The sequence below is a fragment of the Mus caroli genome, chromosome 6 (assembly GCF_900094665.2).
Source record: "Mus caroli chromosome 6, CAROLI_EIJ_v1.1, whole genome shotgun sequence".
In the NCBI taxonomy this organism is placed as follows: Eukaryota; Metazoa; Chordata; class Mammalia; order Rodentia; family Muridae; genus Mus; species Mus caroli.
The window spans coordinates 140,123,509-140,136,060 of NC_034575.1; the positions used below are offsets into that span (position 1 = coordinate 140,123,509).

General features: G+C 39.1%; 1 protein-coding gene across 1 annotated transcript in view; it reads right to left on the reverse strand.

The window, feature by feature from the left end:
• The window catches only part of Slco1a2 (solute carrier organic anion transporter family member 1A2), an 82,117-nt gene that overhangs the window by 33,700 nt on the left and 35,865 nt on the right, over window positions 1–12,552 (reverse strand). The window contains exons 2-3 of the mRNA XM_021164927.2: window positions 2,764–2,877; window positions 946–1,087 (exon numbers count right to left, since the gene is read on the reverse strand). Coding sequence (XP_021020586.1) covers window positions 946–1,087; window positions 2,764–2,823 — 202 coding nt within the window. The 5' untranslated portion in view covers window positions 2,824–2,877. The remainder of the gene's footprint in view (window positions 1–945; window positions 1,088–2,763; window positions 2,878–12,552) is intronic.

Sequence of the window (12,552 nt, forward strand, 5' to 3'; positions counted from 1 at the left end):
TGTATTTTATTTATTTATTCATTCATTCATTCATTCATTCATTCATTTATTTACATTGATTATATTATTTATTTACATTTCAAATGCCATCCCCTTTTCTTGTTTCCCTTCCAAAAAAAAAAAAAAACCCTATAGTTTATCCCTACTCCCTGCTCCTATGAGGGAGCTAATCACTCACCCACTCCCACCTCACTGCCCTAGCATTCCCCTACACTGGGGCATCAAGCCTTCATAGGACCAAGGGCCTCCCCTCCCACTGATGCCTGACAAGGCCATCCTCTGCTATATATGTAGCTGGAGCCATTGGTCCCCACCATGTGTACTCTTTTGTTGGTGGTTTAGTCCCTGAGAGCTCTGAGGGGGCTCTGGTTTTTTGATATTGTTGTTATTCATATGGGGTTGCAAACCCCTTCAGCTCCTTCAGTCCTTCCCCTACCTCCTCATATCCCAGTTTATCACTAAAAATCAGGGGCTGTGAAGTTCATTCACCCTGCTTTGGATTGTGTCTGACAGAATTCAAACACAGGAAAGAATCCTTATTTTCTCTAGTGACTAAGCAAGGAGAGCCATCAATCCCACAGAGTTGGTAAAAGACAATAAATATTTGCTCTCTCCTTTGGAACACACATTTCCCATGTCTCCCAAAGCAATCTTCTAAATTGCCAAGGAAAACCCTTAGCTTCTCTTTGAGTTATCAAATGACAGAATTAGATATTGCTGCTCCTAATCTTCTGACACTTGTCAGAAAAAGGGAACCCTGTCAGTGAATACAGAAATAATTAGTTGCCATCATAGGTGTATTTAAATAAGGGGCTTCTTCACACTAAATCAGGCTATTTCATCACCATTAAGACGCATGTAACTCGGTCAGATTAAACAGCATAATGCAGGACATGAGGAGAAAATGTCAACATATAAAAGTAAGTAAATGTACAAATAACTCACCAATCTCAAAGCTCCCATTGATAAGTCCAACTATAAATGTGGGGATATCAAATTGTCTCTCTATTTGTGTGAGCATGGAATTCATATAAATCCCTGAGAGTGATTTGGATACATATGCACATGTTAATGCCAACAGAAACATCTAGGAAGGAAAAAAAATGTTTAAGAAAAAGGAGAACAATGTTTTCTGATTATCTGTGTCTGCCATCTACTGACAACGAAGCTCCCACAATGAGATGGATGACTGTGCCCAACATAAACATCCCAGAACATGGGATAAGTTCCTAGCACCCACATTGTGGTTCAAAACCATCTCCAGTTCCAGGGGATCCAACACTTTCCTCTGGTTTCCAAGGATAGCAGACACACAACTGGTACATCAACATACGTAAGGGCAAAACATCTACATACACAAAATAAAACATAAATTTAGGGAAAGTAAAACATCTTAAAGATGGAGGGGAAGGTATAAATTAGAGAGAGAGAGGAGTTGTCTGGCATGTGTAAGCACCTGAAGTTAATCTCTCATACCAGTAGTATTGGATAGCCCAGAAAGGTAAGCGCACACACATACACACACACACACACACACACACACACACACACACATGCAGGCACAGTTGCAGGCATTCTCCACCATACATACACCCACATACACATGAACAGAAAGAGAGACTGAGAGAGATGAGAGAGATAGCTTAGAATGTTTTTTATCTTCAAAAGTAGGACTACTAATACCTTTTCAGATGGAAACACTAAAGTATAGACAGGTTGCATAGACTGCACAAAATGACACGTATAATAAGCATGGGGAAGGTTAGCAGCCAGGGGACCTCAGAAGCATGTGAGAACTGAGGGATAACCTAAGGGGAGTTGGCTTCCAATAATTCGTCTATCATTGCAAGTAAGACTACTTTCCAGGACCTGAGTCTGAAGCCTCTTTTACATCAACATATGGATGTGAATAAAGATGAAACTAGCTTTTGATAAGAGGCTGCAGTTTAGCAAAGATGTTTGAGGGATGCTACAGAATTTCCTGGGTTAATGTAAGTGATGTAAACTTAACCTAAGTTCACATTCTGTGATGTAAAGATGCCCTTGCAGCTTAGGAGAAAAATCGTTGTCTCCAAAATACTGAAAAAAACATCAAAGCAGCCAACAAAATGGACTGTTTATTTAAGAAACAATGACCATTACGTTGCCAATGATTGAAGAAGATATTTGTCTGACTGATCAAAAAGCCATCTTTACGTATTAATCAACAGAGTGCTTCTGTCAGGAAACTGTTCCCTAGCTGTGACCTCTGACCTTCTGTCAGGAACCCCTAAAGATTGATCTCTGATCTCAGGCTAAGTTCCACCTGAAAATAATACAAACTTAAAACATTTTAAACCCACCCTCCTTTAAGGCACTCTGAATCAGTGGTCCGCAAACTTCCTAATGCTTGTGACCCTTAATACAGTTCCTCATGTGCATTGACCCAACTATAACATTACTTTTGTTGCTACTTCATAACTAATTTTGGGACTGTTATGAATTGTAATATAAACATCTGTGTGACCCCTTTGATAGGAACATTGGACACCCACAAAGGGTAGTGACCCACAGTTTGAGAACCTCTGCTCTAAATCACTTTGGTAAATTTTCTTGGCTGAATAATCCTGGAAAGACATCTATAAACATAAAACCATCTTCTTTAAGGCAAGGCTTTCATGTTAGAAAACTTGATGCAAACTGAGTAATACTATAAGCACTTTCAATGTTTGTTTAAAAAGACTTCCACTAGTATAAACATACATACATAGGAAAATTCCATACCTTGATCTTAGAAAAGCATCTGACCCCATGGGTTGCAATCCTTTTCTCTGTTTCTCCCATGTTGTTCTTCTGGTTGTCTCCAGATGACTACTCTTTAAACAGTCTTACCACTGTCTTTCCAAGAAAGCAGACAGTTATCAATTAAATTATTTACTGAACTGTAATATGCCATTCATTAAACAAAAGAAAATCGGGAAAAAAATAAAACAACAACAAACAGCAAGTGTTTCTTAAACAGCAAGTGTTCCCTTAAGGCTAGGGTATCTTAGTCAGGGTTTCTATTGCTATGATAAAATACCAGGACTAAAAGCAAGATAAAGAGAAGGTTTAGTTTAGTTTACAGTTCTATATCATAGCTAATCACTGAGGGAAGGCAGGGCAGGAACTCAAGGCAGCAACCTGGATTCAGGAGCCAATGGAGAGCCCATGGAGGAACACTACTTCCTGCTTGGATCCTCATGAAGTGTTAGGCTTGCTTTCTTATATAACCCAAACTGCCTACCCTGAGAATATCCTACACACAGTGATCTGAGCCTTCCCACAGCAATCATCGATCCATAAAAGGCACCACAGGCTAGATCATTGGTCAATCTTATTGGGACATTTTTTTCTAAATTGAGGTAACCTCTTCCCAAATGACTCCAGGCTGTGTGGAGTTGATATAGAATTGCCCAGCACAGGAGGTTCAGAGGATAAAATGGTTGATCCCTAAGACTGAGGACCTCAGTTTGAATTCTTAACAGCCAAGTAAAAGCTGGGCTTCTCAGCATCTGCCTGGTTATAGGCAATATTTGCAATGGCAAACAATAGGAGGATCCAGAGAACAAGGTCACTGCTGTGTACCAACCAGGCACACTTACAGAATCATTCTAAAGGAAGACATTCAGCACTGCTTACAGGTCTCCATAATATGCACATGCATACATGTACACTACACACATACTTATGTATACACACAAATCCATACACACAGACCCAAAAAGTACATTTATAACATAAACACACACACACACACTCCCAATCTCTTGAATAAAATCAATTTAACCAGTATCTTCAATATTATAAAATTATTTAGGTGGTTTTTATTTATTCTGTCATTGTAAACACCCGCATGGAAAAAGATTGGGTTTGTTGGATTTCTAGTGAAAAAGCCTATGCAAATAACTATGCTCATTTCTTGGTTCTATTACAGATAGCTCTGGGATTGCTCATTCCTTGGTTATATTAAAGATAGCCTTGGCAAAAAATACAAAATAAAAACAAAACAAAACAACAACAACAAAAAAGATAGCCTTGGAACTTGAACTTGTTAGGCTCTGACCATAAGCTAATGACAATGTGGTTATAATAAAGCTTTAGCCAAAACAAATGAGACCATGAAAAAGGTGATATGCTTTGAATTCACTTGAAGGCTTTCGCCTTTAATAATGCAAAGACATTGATGCTTTCTTTATACGAGTAGCACTGGGACTGTGCCTTTCATAGTGACTGACACCTTAGTTCTTAGAGAGCCTCATACCTGGCCATGGGACCCTCTCACAAATTTCTCTACAGTTAGAGAAGTTTATGTCTTCCAATCCCACAGGAAGAGCTCCCGTTGAGGACTAGGAATGATGAGAATGCCTATCCCAACACTGTGCAGTATAGCATAGCCTAACAAGAGAATGGCTTCCCATCACATTTTCCATTTGTCACTGACTCCATAAAGTCACAGAAGGATGAAGTCCAGTACACACACTGACGCTTTGTGTCATCATAAATAAAGTTCAAAGAAACTATGCTCAGCTTCTGACTCATAGAAACCCAAAGACATTCATTTTACACTGAGCCATTAATGTGGTTAAATGTGATATAAAAACAACAGAAAAGAATGCAACGATATCCATTGTGTTCGTACAAAATCTCTGCCTCACTGAGCCAACAAAGTCTGAGTGTCCAGGCTTCTTTCCTGAATTCCTTGCATTCCAAGACTTCCCTGGAGTCTCACAAAGAGTAACACACCGAGACACTGTTGAGTCAAAGAATCCTAGGGAGACACAGAATTTTAATTGTGAAAACAACCTAAGTAAAAACAGCAAATACATCTACCATCTGTGGACGAATCGAACAACTCTGTGTTTAAAAATGTAGAGTTTAAGAAGAGACCAGTCACCTAAACAGAGAACTAGATGTGGTTATTTACGACCTACATGCTATGTATGGGTGAACATGTCCATCTCTGTGTGGGCAATATATTGGTACAAGTATTTATATGCAATGCAGAAATTAAATAATTTGAGCTCTATTCAACTGTTCCAGCCTCATCAAACTTGACTTATTTTGTGTCTTGAAAATAGATTTTCATCATCATCAAAGTAGTTTTATTTCATACTTATGCTACAAAATTTATTTTAGCATATCCATATGATTTCTAAGCATTGTCCACAGCACTAATATGTGAAAATGCACTGAACAACATCTATTCTACAATTAATACAGAATGGCTCTAAGGTTTTAAAACATCAAAACCGTTTGCCAGAGTTCCAGATCCCAGTCATCACTGAGCAACTCTGTATGACTCTAGTTCTTTTTATTGCCTTGCAGTTACAACAAATACTTTTTGAACACCTACATGTGCCAATCACTGCATGAAGCACCAAGATTCAACAAAGAACAAGGCAAGTTTGTTGTTCTGTAGAAAATTGAGGTCACTCAAGATGCCTCAATCACCAGAGAAAGATCCTTAAACCCAGATCCCTCAGAACCTATGCTTCTCTTGGGAAAGATAAATATATATGTGTGTGTACATGTATATATATATTCACATTGTGCTTGAAATATAGTGATAGATGATAGATAGATGGAGAGAGAGAGAGATGTATGTACACTGTGATACATATGCTGAGGTATAACTGATTTATTGTGGACATAGGGAAGAAAATTCACAGGATATGGATTAAAAATACAAGGACTATCTTGGCAGTTCTGAACAGACATACAAATGAAACCCCCAAACTCAAGGCTCCCACATGAAACTTCAAGTTCATTTAACTTTCTAAGAGGGCTGGATATTGATTTTGGAGAGAGTGGTAGAAGGAGGTTATTTGTAGTAAAGAGGAATCTCATGATTTAAAACTATACGAAATATAGAGTAAGCATCCAACTCTGAACTCTCCTCCCCTGCCTCTTTTTCTCATCCGTGGTACAATCTCTCATCAGCCTTTCTTTCTTCTGTTCCTCTCTGCTCATGCGTGAGCTCAGGTTGGTCACCCTGCCCATCAGTGAGAATGAACTTACTCCTCTCCCATGTCACAGTTGTCTTTGCTTTTTTCCATGGCTTAAAATGTAACAGCTCTAAATATCTATTTTTAATTTTTTTCAGCAAAGAAAAAGTGGGTCTAGTTCCCAGAAGATCATTGGACATTCTTTCTGTGAGCACACGGTAATTAATCATCTGGGTAGTTTTTATCACCACCTTGAAGATTCTTTTGAAAATACTTTTGTTGTTTCAGAATTTTATAAACAAGTGTCTTAACTGTAAATAAACCATATGAATCCAGGCACCTAATAACAGATTCAATGTTAATAAATGAACCTCTACTTTCTTTTAATGTGCCAACATTCTCTGTGAAAAATATTATTCCTTTTCAGATGCATTTAAAAGATGCCTATAGGGAAGCAAAGGCAAAGAAACATCTGATCAGTGATTCAGAAAAAACATGTAACCTGACACTGAACCGTGCCACGTTCTGCTACTAAACACTTTGAACCTAAATGAGAAATGTGCAAGAGTAAGTGCCAGCCACGTGAACGGTGTCATTGGTTAGCAAGGCATTGTTTAAACAATGACTCCTGCTCCCAAGATCAGAGCATACAGATGCATCTATATCAATCGTCAATGCTCATGAAAACAGCATGCTGTACTTTTAATTAAGCAGAGAAAAAAGAATGTGATGTCTCCTTCTCTTTAGCATTCACATGAGGGGAGGGAGCATAGCACATGCATTCTCCGGCAAAAGTAGCCACAAATCTAAACCATTTTCATTGTTTATTTTCAAGATTTATGATGGAATGTCTGCACTTGAACTTTTTAAGAATACAGCACAGAATTATTAAGTAGGTGGCTGAACTGACTATGAAGCAGATCTATAGAACAGTAGCTACCTTGCAGTACTGACACTAGACTCACTGAGTAGAACACTAGGGAGGGACACCCTTTGGTTGGTGGTCCTTAGAAACACCTGAAACACGGGAGAATAGAACTCTATACAATGTGAATAAACATGCTCAGTCACTCTCAGTATCCACACAGTTTGTATTACCAGAAAACACATGCTGTTCATTCCACCTACTCTGTACTACTGAGTGAACGAAACAAAGGCTTTGCTTTACCTTGGCCAAATGAGAAGTACATACATGAAGAAGTACATACATGAAGAAGCTTTAGAAAATGGTGTTCTCGCTGGTGACGGAAAAAGAAGTTCACAGCAAATGTCTCATGAAAGGTACCTGTTTCCAGAATCCTCGGATTACTTCTGTGAGAGACAGCCTATTGGGTGCCTTCCAGCTGAAACACTTTCAACCAATACCAAGCGGAGGAAGGACACAATGACTTGTTTGATTCATAGCAAATGATTTTACACTTGTCAGCTCCTTCCAATAAGAAATCAAAGGAGACAGTACTGAAATCCACCTGTTAAGCCTGACATGCACAGGGACACCACTTTTATTTCCTACATTTAAGGTACATGGAATATGCCCTTCGAGGAAAACGTAACCAGACATCAAGAACATTACCCATTCTTGTATTTTAACCATGCAAAACAAGACGAGCACACAGACAAACCATCGAGCCACTTTGTGACTGTGAATGTGTTCTAAGTTTGGATTAAGAAGCAGAACAAGAAATTTGATACACCAGTACTTCCTTTAACAGAACCAGCAGTGAATAATATTAATGTCACTTCCTGCATGAGAGAGAGAGAGAAGAGAGAGAGAGAGAAAGAGAATGAGGAGATAGTTGCAGGAGATGTCAGTTTTCCAGTTTTCCACACTTGAGACACGTGCTTTAACCAAAACCTTACCAGGCAGCTCTAAGCTCTCTAATGTATAGTCCTGTTAAAACCCTGCAATTTCTGGCTAAAGCAAAAAATCAGGCCCAGCAAGTTTGAAGAATACTCACTCTTGATACCTAGTTGCTTCAGAGTTTGGTCCATGTCTTTATCCCCTCATGGCTGCCTTGTGCTTGCTCTCAAGAGGTCTCAGAAAAGCTATTTGAAGAGACAGGTCATCAAGTGGTAATGGGTAGGTATTGCTGTGATGCAGTCAGTTTCAGGGAAAAATATTGATGAAAACTATTCTCATGCCTGTAATAAATAGTGTCACTTGGGAGCAGTATAATAGTTTAACCAGTTGTGCTTTAAAATAAGCACAGGTCTTAAGATCTATCTGTTTGTAAACTATCTACATGCATATGGAAAGCCACTCATATTCTATCTCTATCGATGGAACAGCATCTTTCTTTTTCAAAATACTGGTAATAAAATAGAGTTCGTGCTAAATACCAGAAGAATAGTCACAAAGGCAAAAGAAGAGTTAGGAAGTCAAACTGGAGAGCAGGCTGAAGGCTGTATCAGAAAGGGAAAGCACTGGGATGCAGAGGCTTTAAGACCTCAAGGACATAAAGCCACCATTGGAGGCTAAGAAGACTCTGATATTTCTCCTATCCTCTACAATCCCAGTGTCACACAAGTATTTCCCAGTAATACAATTTAAGAGAGTTACCTAATGAACATGGAACCTTAGTCTTCAGAGGTCTGTCTCTGAGGTAAAGAGCTGAGAGAACATGGGTGACAATGGATGTGAGACCATATGAACACCAACCAAGACAACCATAACCCCCACTGCAGCATTAAATATGCCTAATGCACATTATAAAATGGGTACACAAGCAACATTGAGCCAATGGTATCTATTTGCTGCTACATAATAGACTTAAGTCCTCAGTGTTATTCTGACTCAGATCAGAAGACATCTCCTTGCATGTTTCTGCAGCTCTCAGTTCTTACACTCACATCTTGAGTGACACTAAACACAAGGGTTTGCCATCATGTCAACTGGTTTCTTTATTGAATGGGATGCATGAACTCAGCCACAGTCATCAGATCTTCAAAGAGCACAGTCTGTCCACAAGTAAAAGACCAAGCGTTGGAAGGATAACTTCCAGGAAATCTACTTACCAAAAGAGACTAGCCATCACATTCTGAAACACCTGCTTACTTGCAGCTCTAGGTGATATTGTGGACTCCAGCTGTGGTGTGTGCTTTTCAGTTGAGTGACTAACACACAAGAAATGTCTCAAAGAGTCTTTGTTCCTGAAGGACTGTTGCTACACTGGAAAGACAGCTCTGATCTCATTTAGAGAACACATTATTTTGATAAAGTTGGATACCATGGGAGATTATAGAGAACAGAAAATAAATATCAACCTGATATATGCTTTACAAATTTCATGCATTTTTCTGGAAACTTTTGTCATACCGGTGCATTAAATTCTCCTAAAGTCCTATGACTTGAATACTGTCACTTAACTTTAAAGATATATGGTTTAAAGGACAAAGGGGTTCAACAACTGCCTGATGTCACATAGATCATAATGGCAAAGCCAATATTTAGCTCTGGAGACTCTTACTAATGGCAGCAACCTGACCCTTCTCGGGTGCATGTGTCTATGTGTACATCCTAAGCCAAAATCTTCTAAATGGGTTTACAGTTAATTTAATTTTAATTCTCCTTTGGAAATTTCTATGTTGCATTCTGTAAATATCATTGGTGATTTTTTTCTGGTTAAGAATAGTGGCTAAGCTAGAGAACTACTACTTGAGAGCCCTTCTCCTTGGTCAGAGGACTGTGCATGGGACTCTAGCACAGACATCAGGTAGCCCTCGAATCCTTTCAACTCCAGCAAGGGATGCAGAAATTCTGCTCTGGCTTCCAAGGGTGCACACAACACGCACACACACACAGACAAATAAATAGGAGAAATCCTTTTAAATAAAAGATGAAGGGCACACAAGCCTATAATCCCAGCTTTAACACTACAGAGGGAGAGGCAGGATAGTTTGTTTTTATTATTATTATTATTATTATTATTATTATTATTATTATTATATGTTTTCTTCATTTACATTTCAAATGCTAACCCCTTTCCTAGTTTCATCTCCAAAAAGCCCCTATCCCCTCCCCCAGCCCCTGCTAGTTCAGAGTGAGCCTAGTCTTCCCAGTGTACTCCATGCTAAGATACAGAAAGTGAGCCTGCCTCAAAGGAAAAAATTAAAGACAGTTGGAAAATTAGCGTTACTATAATTTACTTGACTCTTTAATATTATCAAGAATACTACATACTTCTGAGCAAGATTAATGTATGTTAACTCTTTTTGCTAATTATTATCTTTGATTTCACACAGGGCATGTGTCAAGTCTCCTTATTTGCTCTGCTCATTTGCTTTTATCATAGATTTGAGTTTAGTGAGTCAGTTGAAGGCCATACTAAGTCTCAGCCCAGAGCCACTGAATGACCAAATGGTTCCCTGAGACACTGGACAGAATGTCCTGCCGCCTGCATATATTAGATGTCACAGCAGTATATATAGTTCAGGCTTCTATGTGGATGATGGAAAACATCACATTCACACAGGGAACATTGTGAGACTCTGAATAAATACTGGGGATAATCAGAGACTGGTTTCATCAGACATGTGTATATATAACTTGTCATTCATCAGCATCATGCTTCGGGTCATTAGACAACTTTCCGTGTTCATTTGTGGCCATGTGCCTTTGTGTTTGCATGTCTCATGGACTATTGGATAAAGAGGGGATGCTTGAGGAACACTGGTATTAGCTAGAACATCTGGAGCTTAAGAAAAATAGTCTGATAAATTGCTTTCTCCTGATGCTCACGAGGCAGAGAAGGGGAGGGGACCTGGGTGGGAGAGGGAGGGAAAAGGAGGAACAGGATCAGGGAAAGGGGGACAAGAGAGAAGCCCTGAGGGCCAAGAGAATGAATGGAAATAAGCAGCATGGGGTACCCTTTAGAAAGTACCAGAGACTCAGGAGGTAAAAGATTCTAAGGACACAGTGGGGGTGACTTTAGCCAAAATGCCCAACATTGAGGAGAGAGAATTTGAAGAGCCCACCTCCAGTAGATAGACAGGACCTCAAGCTGATGGACAGGGTTATTAACTCACAGTCAAAATTTCTGACCCAGAACTGTTCCTGTCTAAAAGAACTGCAGGAAAAAAAATAGAGAAGAGACTGGAGGAAAGGAGGTCCAATGAACAACCCAACTTGGGATACATATCATGGGAGGGAACCAAGCCTGTTGCTATTACTGATGCTATGGTGTACTGTGGAGGGTACAGCAGTTCCCTGAGAAGTTCTACCAGCAGCTGACTGAGATGGAAGCGGATATTTACACACAACCATTGAACTGAAGTCTGGGATCCCTGTGGTTGAATTATGGGAAGGATTGAAGAAGCTGAAGGGCAAAGCAACCCCATAGGAAGACCAGCAGTCTCAACTTACCCACTACCTAGGGAGTTCCTAGATACTGAGACACCAACCAGGAGCATACACAGGCCAGTCCAATGCCCCTGGCACAAACACAAGTGATATCTACCTGCTCTTAATCCTCAAGAGACTTGAGGCCCCAGGGAAGGGGGAGATTGGGGTGGGGAGCACCCTCTCAGAGGGATGGGGGGAGGAGGAATGGGATGAGAAACTGTGCGGGAGGGACCAAGAGGGAGGGCAACGACAAGAAAGTAAATAAATAAAATAATAAAAACTGAAAAAAATAAAATTTCATTTTTTGATTAAAAATTTTAATCTAGTACCTCAAATTAGACTGTTTTATGGTTCAGAAATCAGTATTTGGAAAGAAATTGTATATACCTAGGCATTTCAGACTTGGAGAAATATCTGCAAATAAAGATATAAAAACCTATTCTCTTATCTCCTCAAATTTAAAGAAAGTTAACATTGTAAAAGTTTATTGATTGTTAATAAGCATCTGTGGATGTGAAATTTGAAACATTATGAAACCAGCTTTTTCTGATTTTAACAGCTGAACATATATAATGAATGCCAAGCTACAACTTGCTATCTTTGAATTTACCAAGTAATTTTCACACACAAAGTTAATTGACTACAAAAGTGCTTATCACTCATTAAGTAACATCATATTTAAGAAAGAAGACATTTGTTTGTAGTAATTATTGCTGGATATCATTATCTCTACATTATCCTAGACAAAACACATTAGGTGGGGTCATCTATTTAAAAACAATCATTTTAGACATTAGTCAAAAAATATCAGTAACAGTAAACTTTGGAGGTCAAATTATATAAAAAAGAAAAGGCGGGGATGTGGAGAAAGAGGAACACATCTCCATTGCTTGTGGGATTGCAAGCTTGTACAACCACTCTGGAAATCAGACTGGCAGTTCCTCAGAAAATTGGACATAGTACTACTGGAGGATCCCGCAATACCTCTCCTGGGCATATATATCCAGAAGATGTTCCAACTGGTAAGAAGGACACATGCTCCACTATGTTCATGGCAGCCTTATTTATAATAGCCAGAAGCTGGAAAGAACTCAGATGTCCCTCAACAGAGGAATGGATACAAAAAATGTGGTACATTTACACAATGGAGTACTACTCAGTTATTAAAAAGAATGAATTTATGAAATTCTTAGGCAAATGGATGGACCTGGAGGGCATCATCCTGAGTGAGGTAACCCAATCACA